At 38.0% G+C, this 19,884-nt stretch overlaps 2 protein-coding genes across 8 annotated transcripts in view; both read right to left on the bottom strand.

Moving 5' to 3' along the window:
- Positions 1–9,237: 9,237 nt before the first annotated feature.
- LOC108995400 (pentatricopeptide repeat-containing protein At5g66520-like) lies at positions 9,238–11,226 on the bottom strand. Its single transcript, XM_035690030.1, has one exon. The coding sequence runs from the start codon at positions 11,193–11,195 to the stop codon at positions 9,531–9,533; it is 1,665 nt and encodes a 554-aa protein (XP_035545923.1). The 5' UTR covers positions 11,196–11,226; the 3' UTR covers positions 9,238–9,530.
- Positions 11,227–12,245: 1,019 nt separating this feature from the next.
- Positions 12,246–19,884, bottom strand: part of LOC108995412 (replication factor C subunit 1-like) — a 39,179-nt gene continuing 31,540 nt past the window's right edge. For 2 of the 7 annotated variants that reach the window (XM_035690372.1, XM_035690371.1), the window contains exons 22-23: positions 17,832–17,888; positions 17,337–17,685 (exon numbers count right to left, since the gene is read on the bottom strand). In XM_035690372.1, the coding sequence (XP_035546265.1) occupies positions 17,540–17,685; positions 17,832–17,888 (203 nt within the window). In that variant the 3' untranslated portion in view covers positions 17,337–17,539. Of the gene's footprint in view, positions 12,322–15,931; positions 16,077–16,917; positions 16,973–17,336; positions 17,686–17,831; positions 17,889–18,891; positions 18,957–19,884 lie in introns of those variants that run through there. The other 5 variants (XR_004801574.1, XR_004801575.1, XR_004801576.1 and 2 more) reach the window with 5 other exon arrangements.

A 19,884-nucleotide genomic window follows, 5' to 3' on the forward strand; every position in this document is an offset into this window, starting at 1 on the left:
CGGTCGTCCCTTTCCTAGGCCGGGAGGCCCGTGGCGGCTAGCCGAGAAGGTTCATCGTCCATGGAAGTCTCATCATCGGCGGGGGGCCCGTCGGCCATGGGAGGTTCACCATCCGATGGCCTCCCAACTTCGTCACAACCATGGCACAGGGTGAGAGTCATGTCCCCACCGATAGGCTCTACACCCAGAACTACTTCGGTAGGTGGAACCTTCTTCTAACCCTTGAAATCCAACACGCAAGCCCTCAACATATCTTCCAGTATCTAGATTGTCTTTTCTAACTATCCATCGGTATGCAGATGGTATGCAGTACTAAATCTCAACTTAGGGGATTTTTGGAAACATATCTCATTTCATCTCATTCTCATCTCTTCTCTTCATATCTCATTTCCTTCCCAAACATCATTCAAGCACATACACTTTCAAACTAATCATTACAACTTTTTCAAACTAATAATTACAATTTTTCCAAATTTTCAAAAAAAAAAAAAAATCAACCTTTTCAAATTCCAAAACAAAAATAATATTAAGAAATTATATTCTAATAATATTTTAACTTTATAATATTTTTTATTCAACTTTGTTTCTCTCATTTCTCAAAATCCAATGAACACTTAACTCAAAGTATCTTACTATTATTCACAAACTTTCTTATTACTAATCATAAATTTCTCACCTCATCTCATTCCCTAACCATCCCCTTAGTGCCCATCACTGCTTGCAAACTTTTCCAGAAATGGGAAGTAAATCTTGGGTCTTGGACTCCCGATCTGACACTATGCTTTTAGGCATAATGTGAAGACTAACTATCTCTTTAATGTACAGTCAAGTTAACTTCCCTAGAGCATTTGTGGTAGTGATCGGAAGAAAATGGGCACTCTAAGTCAATCTATCTATGAACGCTCAAATCACATTCTTATTGCTAGGGGTTCGGGATAACCCGACCACAAAGTCCATAGCTACATTGTCTCATTTCCATTATGGGATGTGTAGGGACTATAGACCCCCGACAAGCCTTTGATGCCCAACTTTCACCTGTCTATATGTGTTACACGTCTTGATGAAGTGGGCGATGTCTCACTTTATTCATTCCCATAAAAGATTCTTCTCCAAATCTTGTTACATCTTTGTGCTTCCCGAGTGTATTGAATATGGTGATGAATGGGCTTCTACGAGTACCTTTTCCTTAATTTTTGAATTTTTGGCTAGGATGAAATGCAAGGGTCTCTTTACTTTTTTGACCCTTCACTAAATTCCCAACAACTTTGGGTCCTTCCTCTGCTAGTCGTTTAAATCATCGTAGTCTATCGCCCTTAAGTTTGGCATCGAGGCGAGGACTCCTTATTGTGAACTTTCTACCAATAGTTTCCTCATTCATTCGAGGAGTGAGTCTACATTCGCAGATCCTTTTGCATCCCCCACTTAAGACTTCCGACTTAAAGCATCGGTGACCATATTGGCCTTCCCCAGATGATACTTGATTTTGCACCGATAGTCACTTGTAGTCTCTAGACATCTCTTCTGTCTTATGTTGAGGTTCTTCTGGGTAAAGAGATGTCCCAAACTCTATACCTCACAAGTTTTCCTGTAAAGGTAATGTCGCCAAATTTTCAATGCAAATACCACTGCTGTCGAATAGTAGTTCTTTTCATGGTCCTTTAGCTGCCTAGACGCGTAAGTCACTACCTTTCCTTTTTCCATCAGAACACATCCTAGCCCATACTTTGATGCATCACTAAACACCACCAATGGTTTATGCAATTCCCGCAGTGCCAATACAGAGGTTGTGTTCAATCTTCTCTTTAGTTTCTCAAAACTTCACTTGCTTAACTCAATCCATATGAACTTGGCATTTTTTCTTATCAATGCAGTGAGTGGGCTTGATAACTTAAAAAATAATTTTTCAAATCTCATATAATAGCCGATTAGTCCCAAGAAACTCCTAACTTAGTGAAATATTGTGGGACGCTGCCAATCTATGATCGCCACAATCTTACTTGGATCCACCGTGACTCCCTCCTTGAATATCACATGCCCAATGAACTTAACTTCTTCTAATCATATAACTCTTACTTAAGGAGTTTGGCGAACAATTGGTGTTCCTTCAATTTCCCCATTACTAATTTTCAAGTGACTCTTATGATCTTCGACATCCTTGGAATATACTATGATATAATCTATGAACACCACCACAAACATATCTAAGAATGACATGAGCACTCTATTGATAATATCCATGAATGTTGTTGGAGCGTTACCCAAACCAAACGGCATCACTGTGAATTCAAAGTCTCCACACCTCATTCTAAATGTAGTTTTGTATATCTCACATTCCTTTATCCTCAACTGGAGATAACTGGACCTAAAGTCAATTTTAGAGAATATTGAGGCTCCCAACAACTAATCGAATAGATCATCTATCCTAGGCAAGGATACTTGTTCTTTATCGCTACTGTGTTCAATTTCTGGTAATCAATGCACATCCTAAGACTCCCATCCATCTTCTTTACGAATAGTACCGTTGCTTTCCAAGGAGATGAACTAGGTCTAATAGATGCCTTTGCCAGTAATTCTTGTAATTGAATCTTTAATTATTTTAGCTCTGATGACACCATTCTATAAGGTGCTTTGTGCACTGGAGCTATTCTTGGTTCTAGTTTAATTGAAAGCTCAACTTTCCTAAAAAGAGGTAATCTTGGTAAGTCCTAAACATTTTGGGAAACTTGTCTACTGCTAGTATTCCTTGTACTTCCTTAGGTTCCCTTGACTTAAGCACTAAGTGTACTAAGTAAGCCTATGGTCCTACGGCCAAATTCCTTTTTGCTTGTAATGATGATTATTCTTGGCATTGATTGTAGCTTATTGCCTTGGAATACCTTGTCATTCCCTTCGAGCATCTGAAATATTAATGTCTATTGTTGATAGTTTATACTTGCATAATGCCAAAATAACTAATACATCCCTAGAATAATATCAAACTCGAGTAAATTAAACAATATTAAGTCTGCTTCCATAATGACTCTGGCTTTTTCTAGCGAACAACTTGTAGTTACCCTGGTGCAAGATACTACCTCCCCAGTTGGTAATGCTATGGTGACTCTTTGTTGCATCATCTTAGTCCAAAGACCACTTATCCTAGCCAATCATACTAATCAATCCTTATGACTAAATGCCTTAAACACTATTGAACTAATCTAAGGTTGGGTCCATACCTGTGATGACGCCCGCTTCTTGGATCTCTAAAGCATCCTCATCGACATCTCTTGGTGTTAACGCATCCATTCTCACCTACATGTTTTGCCTTTGGCCTCCTTGTCCCCCTATAGAGTTGATCCTTTGTCTTTGAACTGCTTGAGGGAAATCTTTAGCGTATTGCTCTACTTGGCCACACATATAGCATGAGAGTGAAGTTTGACGATACTCTCCCTCGTAAGACCTATTGTAGTGACTGCACATTGGTGCCCTGCTTCCTAAGCGTACTCCGTGAGTAATTAGTGGGCATGCCCCCGTCCTTGTTACAAACTTTTGGGGCATCCATGAACTGTTTCCTTCTCCCATCAATGTTCTCTATTTCTGGCCTGTCGTAACAACCATTAGATTGCGGTGTCGCACTTTACAATTAAGGCCATATTCACCAGCCTCTGAAAGTCTCGTATTTCTAGACAAGCTACTTGGGTACATATGCACAGTTGTAATCTATCCTAAAACCGCTTTACATGCATCTCTTTCGTAGGAATGAGATGAGGGGCAAACCATCCCAACTCCATAAATTTGGCAGCATACTACTAAACTGCATTCTGCCATGGATCAAATTAGCGAAGTCTTTTGATTTATGCTATCTCACTATAGCAGGAAAATACTGATCATTGAATTCTTTATTAAATCTCTCCTAAGTAATGGCTTTTTTGGATCCCAATTTCATAACCAATTGTCTCTTGGCACTCCACCAAATTGCTACCTCTCATTGGAACAAATAACTCACATACAACACCTTCTTATTCATTGTACAACTAGACACCTCAAAAGTTCATTCGATATCCTAATCCACCTCTCCATCTTCGTTGGCCATTCATTTATGAAGAAACCCAAATACCGACAATTCAAGAATTGCTTGTAAGTACAATCTTGCTGCTCCACACGCGAGTGGTAGACTTGCTGTATCTTCATCCGTCATTGGAAAAACTCCTGTTTTCATTGGAAAAACTCGGTAATGTACCCGGAGAGGGTCCTCGGTGCTAAGGATGCCAGCCGGTCGACAACATCCCAATCTTTACTTAGGGAACAACATGTGTTCAAATAATGAGCACACGTTAAGCATAATAAATTGAAGCGAAATATGTACAGGGGTTAGTCAAAGAATAATGCTAAATGTATTAGAGATGTGTATAATTTATAACCTTGATTAAAAGTAATATCCATATGTCATTATCACTTATTCCCAAATAATATCATACACTGTCATAAGCTTATCACTTACATCAAAACATAACAAAGCATACATAGTCCGTCGCCTAACTAAAATAAACATCTTATAATACAGAAAATGCCAATCACAAATAGGCCTCTATAACTACTCCTTAGGCTGGGCTGGTCTTTCTTCCTTGGAAAAACTGCCTGGGAGAAATCTGCATCAAGATCTACAGCTTTGATGATCGAAACCGCAAGTGAGACCACCACTGTGAGACTTCTAAGAAATTTTAGTAGGTTAAAACTTATGATAGTACTAACAATAAGAGACAATGGAAATGAATATGCATCCATTATTTCATGTAAATAAAGATGAGAACACATATACATGCATAGCGAGGAATCATCCTCCGAGCAGAAACACAAGTATTCTTAGTCATGATGAGGAATTACCTTTTGAACAATTCACAAGTACATAAGCATGGCGATGAATCACCCTTTAAGCAAATCATATATATGAATAGTCATTATCATAGTGAAGTATCAGCTTCCTACAAAAAATTCACAAGACCTCATCATATAAGTACCAATGGGGAATCGCTCCACCCATTCGACTTAGAGAGTCTTTCTACCTGGTCAATGTGTGAACTCATTTACCAAAACTAACCGATGGGGAATCCACCAACCAATCTGAATCGGGGAATCGCTGTACCCAGTCAACACATAACAAAGGACACCACGTATGATCAATTTGGAGACTCTCTCTACCCGTGTTATTAAGTGAGGCCAATACGAAAACGTTCCACCCTGATTATCACGAGGAATTTCTTTACCCATATGAAATTCGTGGCAATGTGTCATAGGAATGGCTTGGGGCCTCCTCAACCCATCTATGATTATTAGACACACAATAAGACTCGACACTTGGAAATCACATCATCTCAATTCACATAATTCAAATTTCATCATCTAAAAAATAACAACGTAAAGATAACCAATAAACATAGTGGAGAAAGAATGCACTTTTCATGTAAGAAAGAGGTGAGATGAATATGCAAACCTTGAACTTCTAAAATACTCACAAACATCTACCCCACATTTTCAGTATGATCGTAAGAGCTAATCTACCTAAATAGTATCTCTAATACTACGGTTGTGCTAGTGCTAATCCTTCGGTCTCATGCTCTGAGGTCACTTGCTTTCTTGATGACTCTGACTAGAAGAAAGATTAAACACTTTACGAATATCAAAAGTGAGATGTTGACTTCTATCCAATACCTTTATATACGGCGGGACTGTCAATCACAGTCTTGACGTTCTTTGACTCTGATATAGGTGGATGAGAGACATTCGATCTCAACCGTCCATTTGCTCTTTGGACTTAAAGAAACCGAATGACTGATGGGACAAGGCGTGCATGTTCCTGTTGCTTACCTTGGGTCCAATCCCACAGTCCTTCCCCTAGTAAGAGTATCCCATGTGGCATTGGACCATACTTTCTAAGATTAGGCAATATGACTTGCAGGTCTGTAATCTTTCTTTCGTAAGCTCACTCCATATGTGACAACTTTTATGGAGTATGAGCCTTTGGGTACGATACTTGCCACCCTTTAAGCTTCTCCGTGTTATCTTGGAGAGCTTCCATGTTTGCTTCGAACTTGTCTTTGCCCGTTGCTCGTCCTGGAAAAGTTAGAGCATCATTTGCTTGTCTAGTGTAGGGCGAACCATCCTTCGTTGCTCTGTGATGTTCCGCATTTGCTAGGCTCTCTACATTGTGCTACTCGCCTTACTCCTTGATCTGTTGCACGTTGTTCGCCCGACTGCCTCCTTGTCGCTAGTGTTCTTCAAACGGAAGGGGATCTTTTCCCTCGATTCAGCGTGATCCTCACACTTTAATGAAAAGAGAATTTTGCTTTTACCATTAGCAAAGGTTTTCTCAGAGCCCTCTCTTTATCTACCTCCACTAGTAATTGGGTACGTAGTTCATTAAACAATTAGATATCAAAATAGACTTAAATTCTTATCGAATTTAGATTTTTGGTTAACATACTGCTTGTGAGTAGGGCTCTTGCCTGCCGTATATGGGCTAGTAGAAGTCCTCCCCGACCCTCGGCCCTGCATGAACTGGGTGGTCCTATCGTCCCCCCATCCTTGGCCTCACCCCAATCAGTGAGTCACTATCTGCCTGTATTTGTTTAACACAGGCGGATTTCACCTTATTTTTGCCAATAATATGTCTGGATTAACCATAATCAAGATTATTTAACACAAATCAATAGATCTATGCAAAAACCCATAGCAAATTAAAGAAGTCCAACCAACTGCAACACTCTAAATCAATAAATAAATAAAAAACCCAACCAACGATAGGCAAATGCAGAAAGACTAATGTGATCTCTGTGTTGAGACCATGAGCTCTTTACTAATATTTTAAATTCCTTCCTAGTGATCATTCTGGTTTAAGTAATGGAGCAAAATATTTCAGAATCGGTGCATTTCAGTGTACCATTTCAGGATTAACTTTATATATATATATATATATATATTTATATGTGTATATAAACTGATAACTAATAGACTAAATACATGGATATGTGAGTGTGGATCATGTATGTGTGTGTGTGTGTATATATATATAGAATAATTGACGATTTATAAAATGAGTATACATTGAAAATATTAAAAATAGTAGAAAATATTAAAAAAATCACAAACTTAGGTTGAGATACCAAAATAATAATAATAATAATAATAATAATAATAATAATGAAAAAAATAAAAGAGCAAAGAAATTATTAAAAATAATGATATTAAAAAAGAGCGAGAATGAGAGGATATATTTAAAGACCTTTTAGATTTTAGAATTAATTAAATACTATTTAGATTTAAAATTTATAAAATTGAATCCAAACTCAAAAAGATTACAAAACTACCATTAAAATGGTTCGGAATAGAATAGGGCTTGAAATGGCTAAAATTTGACCGGATGTCCGAGATGAACCAAAATTTGGAACAAAACGGAATGAGGAGGTATGGTGTACCAGGTACTACACTGGAACGGAAAATTTCGGACGAAACAGAATTGAAAACTATGGTCTTTACGCTGAAACCCGCAGAGGCTTTGTGCAGAGACCTATGCCTTTATGTCGAGAAGTAGTCTGGAAAAAAAAAAAAAAAAGCAAAGAAGAAGACGAGGAGGTGGGAGGAGAAGAAGAGATGGAAGGGGAGGCATGAGGGAAGAGGAATGCGAAGGAGCAATGGGAGGCTGAACGGAGATGGGAAAAGAATGACAATATAGGGTTATTTTTCTTTTGAAAAATGCTGAATACAAACGCCCAGCGTAACCGCTGGGGAGTCGGCTGCCAACATGGAAAAATGGAAATGCTGCGTTTCATTATGCATCAAAACGACAAACGAACACAAAGTCCTCCCTCTCAAAGTTGCCCTCCCTTCCTTCGTCTTCCCACAGACGAACACAGTCCTTCGAAGCCTCCCTCCCAAACAGAGTCCTTTGTCTTCGCAGCTTAGGGTTCGCAGATTCTTCTTCTCAGCTTCTTCTTCGTATCTTTCAAACAGAGTCATTCATCTTTGCAGCGTCGTCTTCACATCGTCTTCGTAGCTTCGTTTTCTTATTTTCTTCTTTGCATCTTCTTCTTGCATTTACAAATGTTTTTTTTTTTTTTTTGTTTCAGGTTGAAAGTATTGTTTTGAGTATAATATCAATGCTTTCCAGTCCTAATGACGAATTCCCTGCAAACGTTGAAGCAACAGTGAGTGATCATTGACTATTGAATTTTTTCTTTATATTGATTAGTGAAAGAATAATGTGTAGCGTTTGAATATCCCAACATATGTAGTTAATTTGTCGACCTGTGCTCTAAGATCCATGTTTGCATTTTGTATTTGCAGAAGGAATGGAGAGATAGGAGAGATGATTTCAATAAGAAGGTCAACAGGTGTGTAAGAAAATCACAAGAAATGTTATAATCCATCTTAGGACCTCTCTGGCACCCATAAACAGCATAGAACCAGGAATCGAGTGTGTCGTTGGTAGCACAGGACAAGCACAGATCTGAAGCCACTTCAACGACCTGCGAAGAATGCCAAAAGCTTCTGCTTTTTCTCCTCCCACGAAGACCCACGCGATTTGCTCCCTCCTCCCACGAAGACGACCACTCGAAATCCATGAAGACCCACTCGGTTTGCTCCCTCCTCCCACGAAGAGGACAATAGAAACTAAAGCTCTGCTTTTCTCTTCCCACAAAGACGACAGAAACAAACGTTCTCCCTCTGCTTTTCTCTCCCACAAAGATGTGCTCATCCATTTACCCTTTTTTTTTTTTTTTAATATATCGACTGATGTGGCTTTAGCCACGTCATCCGATTACCCGGAAGTTCTCCACCGCCGGTTGTACGTAGAAGAACTGTTTTCTGTTATAGTGAAGTGTGGGCGAGCGGGTAGGCAGCTAAATGAGGACAGGTAAAATCCAACCCGCCATTTGCCCGCTTTATGCTTATTTTCTACGGCATCCACCCGCCCACCCAGGTCAATGCGTGGATTTCTACCCCTATAGGCCAGGAGGATTGGATGGGCGGGCCAAAATGCGGGTCCCACCGTCCAACCCTACTTGTGAGAGTCGTTGTTTTGATGCAAAAGATACTGATTTATAAATAAAGTCAACTTTCATATGGCTTTTCCCAAGGCATTGATAAACAAATGTCAAATGAGTAAATCCCATGAACTAAAAGAATGATTGCTTTAAAGAAAAAACGAAACTAAAAGAATGATTCATCTATTAACTTATAATAAATGCATTACTTACCATCCTTCATACACAAAAAATTAAAGGCAGCTGTGCTTCTCTCTTCATGTGACCCATCTTTCAAGAACTAAGAATCTAAAGATGAGAGATCAGCAGTAAAAGCATCAAGCCCTTTCCCAGTGATGGGTTCTTCAATTACTATGACTCAATGGTTTTGAGTGTCTGAAACGAAAATCAAGCAATATTTTGAGAGCAACTCCGTAGACTTCAAAAATATGAATACAGGAAACTTCCAAACTCTAGCATGTAGAGATAATGTAGAATGTAGATTGTGCAAGAGGTCAAAACGAATTATTTTCCTCATTCCTCAGCATCCAAAAATCTCTCAATTAAATCTAGTTTGTAGCCTTTCTGCCGTGCTTGTCTGGTGATCTGACCAAGCATCTCATATATTAAAGGTGCATGCTTATGGTCACTGTCACCTGCAACAAAATCATGCACGACTCCATTAATTTGGACCCAACTTCGGCCTGAAGGCTTTCTTACACCCATCTCAACCATCTTCTGTCTCACACCAAGAACATCTTGCCACCTTTTACCGGTTGCATAAACATTTGACAAGAGTACAAGATACCCTGCAGCTTGCTCAGGGTCTAGTCCAACTGCCAGTTTCTGTGCAACATGGGAAGCAAGGCCAGCATTCTTGTGAATTCTACAACCACCAAGGAGAGCACCCCAAACTGCATCATTTGGCCTAATGGGCATACTCTCAACTAGCCTATATGCTTCATCTAGGAAACCAGCACGGCTTAGGAGATCCACCATGCACCCATAGTGCTCAATTTTTGGGCTGATTCCCCAAGTTTTATTCATATGCTCAAAGAGACGGCGGCCTTCATTAACAAGTCCAGCATGGCTGCAGGCACACAGAACCCCAATGAAGGTTACTTCATCAGGTCTTACTTGATTTGCTCCCAATCTTAGCATGGAGCAAAAGACATCAAGAGCTTCTTCTCCACATCCCTGCTTTGCTAAACCCGTGATGATGCTAGTCCAAGAAACATTGCTTTTACACGGCATTATGTTGAACACTTTATAAGCTTCATCAATCACACCACAGCTAGCATACATGTGTATGAGTGCATTGTTTAAAGACACTGACAACGTCTGGTTCCTAGCACTGATTCTCTCTTCAATGTACCAATGAATCTGCTTTCCCAAATTCAAATCTCCTAATTTGGCACATGCTGATAACACTGCAACCAATGCAACCTGATCCACTTCCACATGAGCCCTCCTCATCTCACTAAACAAAGACAAAGCTTGCTTATACCTACCATTCTGAGCACATCCTGAAATTATGGTTGTCCAAGATACAACATTCCTATCAGGCATATCATCAAATATTCTCCACGCCCCATCAATGTCCCCACACCTGATATACCCCGCAAGCAATGAATTCCAACTCACAACACTTCTATCACTCATTTCCTCAAACACGCGCCGTGAATGGCTGATATCATTAACTCCACTCATAGCATATAAATTAACCAAATTCGTCTGGACAAACACATTTGAGCAATACCCATTTGCCAAAACCCTCCCATGCACCTGCTCCCCTTCTCTCAACAACTCCGCTCTCGCGCAAGCACTTAAAAGATACGAATATGTAAACCCATCCGGCTCAGCCTCCGCTGCCACCATTCTATTGTACAACTCGATGGATTTTCTTGGAGTTTGACTCTGAGCATGCCCTCTGATCATCTGATTCCAAACAGTGGCACTAGGCTTTTCAATACCTTCAAAAACTCTTAAGGCATGCTTGAGATAACCAGAAGCAACATAGAATGATAATAGCTTGACAAGGATATAATTCTTCTGGGTAAAACCGTTAATGACTATTTGGGCATGGATTTGGCAGAGCTTTTTGAGGGTACTGCAGCACTCTAGCAGAGAGAAGAGGTTCTGTTTTATAGCTCTGGAGTTTCTTGCTGGAGTGGAGGGAATCGATTCTTCCACTAACATTGAAAAAAATATTTGAGGATGAAGAGGTGAAAGAAACTGTAAATCATATTGCTATACATATTCATGCGTGCGTAAATACAAACACTTATATAGAGAGAGAGTTGGGAGTGCTCAACTGTCCTGTCAATAGGCAAACAAAATAGTAATGAGAGATGCATAATGTTATGGAAGTAATATTTAATTAACAAATAACATTCGCAAAGCACTTATAAGAATTTAAAAAACCAAGCATGATGGGAGGAGGGAGGGACGTCCGGTTTGATAAAATAAAGAGCTGAAATTCAAGATGCATTTGTTTTAGGTATAATTTAGCATGATTTGGGTACAATTTTGGGATTTGAAGAAGTGAGTTTAGTGGGCATAACTTTTTTTTAGCTTTCTACTCATCATTCTCACGCACCACGCACCACACACCACACTTATTATTATTATTATTATTATTATTATTATTATTCTTAAATTTATTAAATTCTTCTACTCATTATTCATCTATTATATATTTGATAAGAGAAAAATAAATAAATAAAAAATATAATATATGGTATGTAGAGATGATGAATATAATTTTTTAACTTTTTTAATAAATATTATGGATTTGAAGTTACACGTGGGTCGGTGGGAGAGTAATTAAAACAGAAAGTATCAAGAAGATTCAAGTTTCATTTTGTGACAGTGAAAGTGACCCTCTGCATGGGTGGTAATTAGGACTTTCAGCATGACACACTTTCCCCTTCCTTGGTGAGTCTTGATAAATATTTGCACAAACTGGAGTTAAAGCCCCAGTATAAGAAGCAAAACAACCAAATAACTCAAGTCCAAATTCTCATGTGCCACATAAATCTTACAAATTAGAAGTGAGACAAACCACATAGATTTGTAACATCCAATTTCCTAAGGGTAACGAGATCACGTGTTTTCATAAAATAGTTCGACAATAGATCTCATATTTTAATAAAATAAATATTTAATAAAATATGTCTCCAATAATACTAAATAATAGAGAAATTCAATAACTGAATAAAATATCTGTCATAAAAATAATTTATTCTAAGAAGTTTGCAACTAAGTCAACTGCTCCATTTAAGTCTGGTCCGCTTGCTCGTACTCATCATCCTCACCTGGGTAGCTAACAATATGAAATAAAACTAAAATGAGTAAAAAACTCAATAAGAAATTCATCATAACGTAAACATAATAAACATAAGATTTTTCATAAACTTTTTCATGCTGAGTTTAAAATCATGATCATTCATACGTATGCTTATGACATGCATGACTTGTATTGAATATCTTACTTATCTTACTTATCTGACTTATCTTACTGGCCAATATACTTAACCATGTGTACGAGATTGTGCACTGGCCTCATATCCTGTGGCCATAAGGGGAGCCACTAATAGTATTCTAGCATACTATGGTGGACAATGCTTAGGTCCATGACTTGCACATTTACTCATAAAATCGCATTGGTACCATGCATATAAATGACCATATTATTAATTGATATTATCTTATCTTACACTTGAATATAAGGAAGCTTACGTGTATTATGCAACGTGAGATGCATAACATATATAATGCGTCATAATTATACTATTGAGTTAAACGTGATGCAGAATTTAACATAATCATGGACTATGATGAATGATATGCTTGCATAAATCATGCCATATGTGGTACATAAAAAGAGGCTATCAATAATTGACTTTAGTAATAATAATGTAACTATGTATTAATCCTAATTTATGATCAAACTACTTATCTCGTAATGTTAATTCCAAAGTTTCACATCAAAGATCATTACCTATACAAAGTACCGTATGTCACGAATTTAATTTGGACCATGTTCTAACTATGGGTTACAACAAAGTCTATTTAAAACACGAATACTTCTCCAACAATACAACAATACAATATCTGAGTCCATATTGAAAGCTATGAAAAAAAATTCTTAATTTGAATCCTTGACTAATCTATATCCTCATCGTAATTAGAACTCATTCGCTAATGAGAATATAAGTAGCAGCGTGCCCTAGCCATCGACTCTTCAAGCTTCCACCATTGTGCTTTCGGTGGTCTTGCTCAGGTAAGATAATTGTAGATTTCCGCCATCACCACATAAAAGACTGGTGGGTTCCAACAACTCCTCTAAAGGCACTCTGGCATCGGGCGTCCGAGATTTTCTCAGAAAACCTTTCATTTGGTTTCATCGGCACAAGTCTAGAGTAGTTAAGGCTTAATAAGCATCAAACCTAGACCTCTCTCTCTGGTGCCCTAGCCTTCGACAATTCAAGCTTCCACCGCCGTTCTTTCAGCGGTCTTGGTCAAGTAAGATAGTTGCAGATCCTCGCCACTACCACAGACAAGACCGACTCTGGGGGCTCCTCTGAGGGCACTCCGGCGTTGGTCCTCCCTTCGGCGACCTGGATTTTCTCAAGAAACCATTCCTTTGGTTTCGTTGGCGTAGATCCGGTGTAGTTTAAGCTTAATCAACCTCAAACCTAGACACCTCTCTCTCTCTGCTCTCATGCGCTAGCCTTCAACCCTTCAAGCTTCCACTGTCTTTCTTTCAGCAGTCTTGGTCAGGTAAGACAGTTGCAGATCCCTGCCACTACCATAACGAAGGGCTCCAACGACTCCTCTGAGAGCACTCCGGCATTGGTTCTCCCTCTGGTGATGGGATTTTCCCAAGAAGCCATTCTTTTCATTTCGTTGACGCAGATATGGTGTAGTTTAAGTTTAATATGTATCAAAGCTACATCAGATTTGCATTTTCTTCCCGTATAACATTTTTTCTCCTTGAGATGATGACATGAGATGATCTTGGGAGATGATCCTATGATTTGGGATCAGAGGATGATGATGTGCGATGCGGAATCATCTCAGATGGAAGGTGAGAGGTGATTGAAAGTGGAATAAACAACTGTCTTTTTTACAAAAGAGAGAGGAAATAGCTTTCCCATCTCTGAACGTAGCAAAAAGATGGCTAAGTTCATGTGTCTACATGGGTAGTCGGCTTCATGGGTTGCAAAGGGGATAAAGGATTGCTTAGAACTCCTCTGTCATGATGGATTCTTTAGGAAGCTAAGGGTGGGCAATTGAGTTCTCATCATTCAACACCTTATTAATACAAGGGGCAGTTTTATGCAACTCTTAGAATTCTGAAATGGAAGGAGGAAATGTTTGTTGGTAATCTCTAAAGGTGCAAATGGCACTGGGTTCATCTCCAAATTGCAGAATATGAATCTACTATAACTACGCCCTAGTCAGAAGAATACGAGGAATTAGACAATTGAAAGGTTTTGTGCATTCCATTCGAAGTGTTCTGGGTCTAAAGACCCTATTCTGGAGCATGCAAACAGAGTGGAGTTCGTTAATGGAAAGACAGTAGGAAGGCCTTTCTCGGTCAGTACGCCTCGGTGTTGAGGTCAGTAATGTGTATTCCGACCAATAATAACTCTGTGACAAAAGAAAAGAGTAAGGTATTTGTAGGAGACAAAAACTGTTAGGTAAAATTGGGAGAAGTGGAGGGTAAGCACACTCGCGTGTTGCATGGTGGAATGGGTGCCTCTATCGAGCTTTTGAGGGTGGGAGAAGTGGAAGGGCTTTTGTGGGCTGTTAGAGCTCAATTGACGAGAGTTATGGAGTATGTGATTAAAGTAGATAAGAGGCTAAGACCTAGTCATGGGTTTGGGTGGTGGGTCGAAAACAGACGAGGGGGGGTGGGGGGTCGATCCTACTAGTTTGAAGGCCTTAAGTTCACCGACCAAGGGCACCCGACACTGTCGCAGATAAGGTCGTCGAACACCGGCATCATTGTTCACATCGGTGTCACTCAGGTCATCGACAATTTGTCATCTGACTGCCCTCAGTCACCAATTACAAATGAGGTTGGCATTTTTTTCTAGGGTTCGAGGGTCTTTCCATGGTTTTAAATACTTTGGAAGAAGCGGACGAGTCTCTTCAGAATATAACGATGTTATAACAAAAGGTAGTGCTTCTCCTATCTGTTCTATGCCTCCAGAAGGAGCAGTAGGGTTTGATAAAGTGGCATAGAAAGGGTCGTCGGGGAGTGCATACCTACAAGCAATGTTCTCGTTGATGGAACGACGACACCTACGTTGGAGGTGGAGGAACCTCCAATGGTGACAGCAACAATATAACTGTTGAGAAGGTTCGAGATTTGAGCACAGGAGATGGTGGGGAGGAAATTATGGGTTTGTCGTTGGTACCTTGTGAGGAGGAATGTTTAGGGTCGAGATTGCAGTTGAGAGCGTGTCCGGGGAAAATGTCGTTCCCCTAGTATCTCTTGCTCCAATAAACAATATAGAGGGTTTATCATCGGATTGGGTTCTTTCATGTGGTATGCCACATTAGCATGACAGGAAAAGCTACTGTAAAGGATTAGTGAAATGCTTTAGGTCTCAAGTTATGCACACACAGAGAGAGAGAGAGAGAAGGGGGCACACTAGGACAATGTCTCTACTAGCCTTTGGCTGGGTTATTTTGTATCTCTAGAGCAACAAGCAAGAACCTGAAAGAACTAACATCTTGTCTATCACGGCAAGCTTTGACAATCCATGAGAATTTTTATTTGGCAAGCGGTTGCTCCTTGCAACATTAATTTCATCAAAGCTACCAAATTTCCTTGACATTGCAATTTCCTATACTGTCAAACAATTTCAACACTGGAATTTCCTCTACTATCAAATCATTGCAGAGAGAGAGAGGGATACCTGGCAGTAGAGAGTTGTTGGCAGGACTGCAGCGCAGGGCAACTAGCGGCAAAGAAGCCGATGAACGATTCTCTATCTCAGGGCTCAGGTTGGGAAAAGAATTGGGGGTGAGGGGGTTTTGGGGGAGGGTGTCTGGAGCTGCAGACTAAAAGAGGAAAAACAAAACTAAGGCGTGTTGGATAGTGAGATGAAATGCGATGATTTGTGAATAGTAGTGAAATAATTTATGAATAATAGTAAAATTGTTTGAGCTAAGTGTTTTATGGGATTTTGAAAAATGAGAGATAAAAAATTAAATTAAAATATTATAAAATTAAAATATTGTTATAATATAATTTTTTAATATAATTTTTGTTTGAGAATTTGAAAGATTTGAATTATTTTGTGTTTTGTTTGAAGTTTGAGAAAGTTGTAATGATTAGATAATGATTAGATAAAAAAAAGTTAAGGATTTAAAATTGAAAAGTATTTATGCTTGTGATGTTTGGATATTGAGATAAAATGAAGGCTCTTGCAATCCAAACAAGGCCTACGTGCAGAGCAGGGGTAGTGAAAAGGGGAAAAAAATAAGGCCTGGTTTGGATAGTGAGATGTTTTCATCTCATCTCATCTCATCTCAATATCCATACACCATAAATATAAACACTTTCAATTTTAAATTTTTAACTTTTTTTATCTAATCATTACAACTTTCTCAAACTTCAAAACAAAACAAAAAAATAATTCAACTTTTTTAAATCTCTAAATAAAAATAATATTAAAAAATAATATTCTAATAATATCTTAACTTTATAATATTTTTATTTGACTTTTTTTCTCTCATTTCTTAAAATTTCATAAAACATTTTGACTTGGGATTGCTCCCCTCTCATCTCGAGTGACCCTCCGATGTATGATTCTAAACCTCTGTTTCCATTCACTAGGACAGGATATGGTAGATTACAGAAATCCCTCAAACGTATGTGCAAAGCATACCCACCCTCTACCTTGATTTCCTTCAGGTAGGACCGTGACACTGCATCTTTCACCTCCTCCATGCACCTCCAATAACAAGAAACGACGGTTTGGTTACACAAAATCAATCTATTTCATCTCATATAATCATTACAACTTTTCCAAACTCTCACACAAAATATAATAAACAATTTAACTATTTCAAATCTCAAAACAGAAATAACATTAAAAAATTATATTATAACAATATTTTATTTAACTTTCAATAAAACATCTCATCTCATCTGAATTGTGATCCATGCCGATTCACAAATAGAAGGAATCCACCTACAAATGATCCGAGCCAGGAGGAAGGTAATTCTCCCCTGAACAGGATCTTCTAATCAAGCCCAATGAACGGGTAATTAATCATAATCGCAGTTTTACTCACAAAGACTATTCCATGTGTTTATATCGATGAAAAAAATAGCTTTTTTTGATAATTAAGTAATAGCAGGTAATGCCTTCCAACGCTCACATGAACCCACAAAAACAGTGCAAAGCATGAAAATCTACAATTCGTTTTCAAATTACTACGGCAAAATGAGGTAAACCTACCTACATCGATTATGAACAATGCTAAAACTTATCCAAGCCTCAAATTTCTTTATTTTCTCATCTCTTTCTCTTGGCACCAGCTCCTGCTGCACCTCGCCCACCTTTCTTCTCTGTAGGTCCGGAACCACCTTTTCTTCTGCCAACTGGTGTTTTCTTAGCACCTGAGTTTCCTGTGCCCTTCAGATCCAATTCTACTTGCACTCCTACGGTATGACATAACACACAGACAGCATAACTAAATAATAATTCTCATCCATTCAAGAAAACCAATCCAGAATAATTCAAAATGAAATTAGTATTTAGGTGAATACTCCAGACCATCAAGTGCAAGTGGGGTACTATTACCAACCTTTGGAATTCAAACTTTGAAGTTCCAACTGCAACTTCTCACCATTGGCAGTACTGTCTGACATAATCAAAAGGAAAATAAAAGTGCTAACCATTATTCCGTGATCAAACAAGCAGTTAATATACTAGGAACCAGGAAGAATTATTTCCATAAATAAATAGATGAGACAAAAACATATGGCACATTTTCTTAAGAGAAATGATAGTTGCAGTCGTGAGTGTGCAAGTACCGTGCAATCACTTTGAAAAAAATGAATAAATACGGGACTCATATGAAAAAATAATAATTTTTTAATAGTGAACCCCACTCTTTTTCAAAGCGACTGCATGGACTTGCGCACTTCACGACTGCATCATTACTCTTTTCTTAAATGTCCAGAATACAGCTTCCTAAATTAATATAGATAAGGGATAACTTCAACTCTTCTCATAAATAAGGAACCTAGAAGAATTCAATCTACATAAATAAGGAATTTGACAAGAATTTGATCAAATGCGATTTTTTCATATTTCTAGCAAAGAACTGAAAAAACGAAAACTGAGAAAAATAAGTTCCATGATTCCAGAAGACAGGCGGCATCCGGGAAAATTTTGTGTAGTTTTATGATATGTTTGCTTATACATTAAGAAACAGCCTTGACAACTTCCTAGGGAACGTTACAGAATTTGATAAGAATTAGCTAAACATTCCATTCAGTCTTCTCAAAAAGAAATCAGAAAATGAAAACTGAAAGCATCCATAAGATGATGTGGGTGGCTCGCTGGCTTTGGGAAAATTTTTCAGAAAAGGGCTTCCTGTTATCATTCTCAGCATTATTTTAACTGGCTTCAGTTATTTTTTTGTTCTTTTGACTCCCAAGGGCTAAAAACTGTTTCTTGAACCCAAAACCAAAAGAGCCCTGAAGGCATCACTTGTTTGCAATAATAAACAACAAGCACCTCAAATGAGTTTTCTTCGAATTCTTGCAACTCCAAGAACAGAAGAAATTGTAGGAGTTCAAAAGCAAACAGGTCCTTAAGTTAGCTTGAGGCATGGACTACCAGTTTGCAAAGAACTCACATTTGTGCTAAGTGCACTTAAGCGCAAGTGCCATTTAGAGCCTAGGCGCAGAGCTCAAGCACTCACCTGATTGAAGTAAGACACAGATTTTTAAAGTTAAAAGTATAGTAACAAAAAATCCACAAAATGCAATAACAAAGGTTTTAAAAACAAGATGATAATATATTTAAACCTGTTAACTCAATTTATTAGAGTACTCTGCAATATGAAAACCATGTAATTAACTAATTAAATAAAATTTATGGAATTTTAGTCAAACAACCTTGTGCTATAGGGTACTTGGGTTTATGATATTGTAACTTTTCTTTTTTGTGAAATAACCCATATAGTATGAGTTAATTAGAAAGAGGACCCCATGTTAATTTTGTCGTCCATCAAATTTAATCAAAAACACGTGGCAGCCTTACAAATTGTCACATATCAACTTTTAATTTTTTTTTTAAATAATTTAATTAATTTTCTAGAAATAATAATAATAAGTAAATTTTTCATATAAAGAAAAACAATTTATCATCTTAGAATATCAAACTTAAAAAAATGGAATGCACCCACATGGTGGCCAAGCTTTACTTGAACATAACATTTTATATAATTCTCTAGTGCTATCAACATAATACTTGATAGCCACTCATACAAAAAACTTATTTGATAGCCATAATCAAATTAAAGTACATGGCTAAATTAAGTCAAAATATACCAAAAATTCCATTACCAAAATGCTCAAGAATTGTAGGCATTGACTTCCATGCTAACATAAGCAATTAAATACCAATTCATCTAGAAAGCCAACTTGGACTATTATATCGAGTTCAAAGCATATACATCACTAATGACAATGTGTGGCACCATGGTACATAAATAACCTTCAATATCAACTAAATACTTCGAGAATATTTGTTACATCATTTTCTGGGTCTTAAAATGATATTTTAAAATTTTCTTTTAAAAAATAACAAAAGTGCACTTTTTTGCGCTTTAAGTTCACACAAAAAGC

This window comes from Juglans regia, chromosome 5 (genome assembly GCF_001411555.2).
Source record: "Juglans regia cultivar Chandler chromosome 5, Walnut 2.0, whole genome shotgun sequence".
Classification (NCBI taxonomy): Eukaryota; Viridiplantae; Streptophyta; class Magnoliopsida; order Fagales; family Juglandaceae; genus Juglans; species Juglans regia.

Bases quoted from the DNA above. Each gene is read 5' to 3' on its own strand.
- LOC108995400 (XM_035690030.1), bottom strand. From the start codon at position 11,195: ATGTTAGTGGAAGAATCGATTCCCTCCACTCCAGCAAGAAACTCCAGA.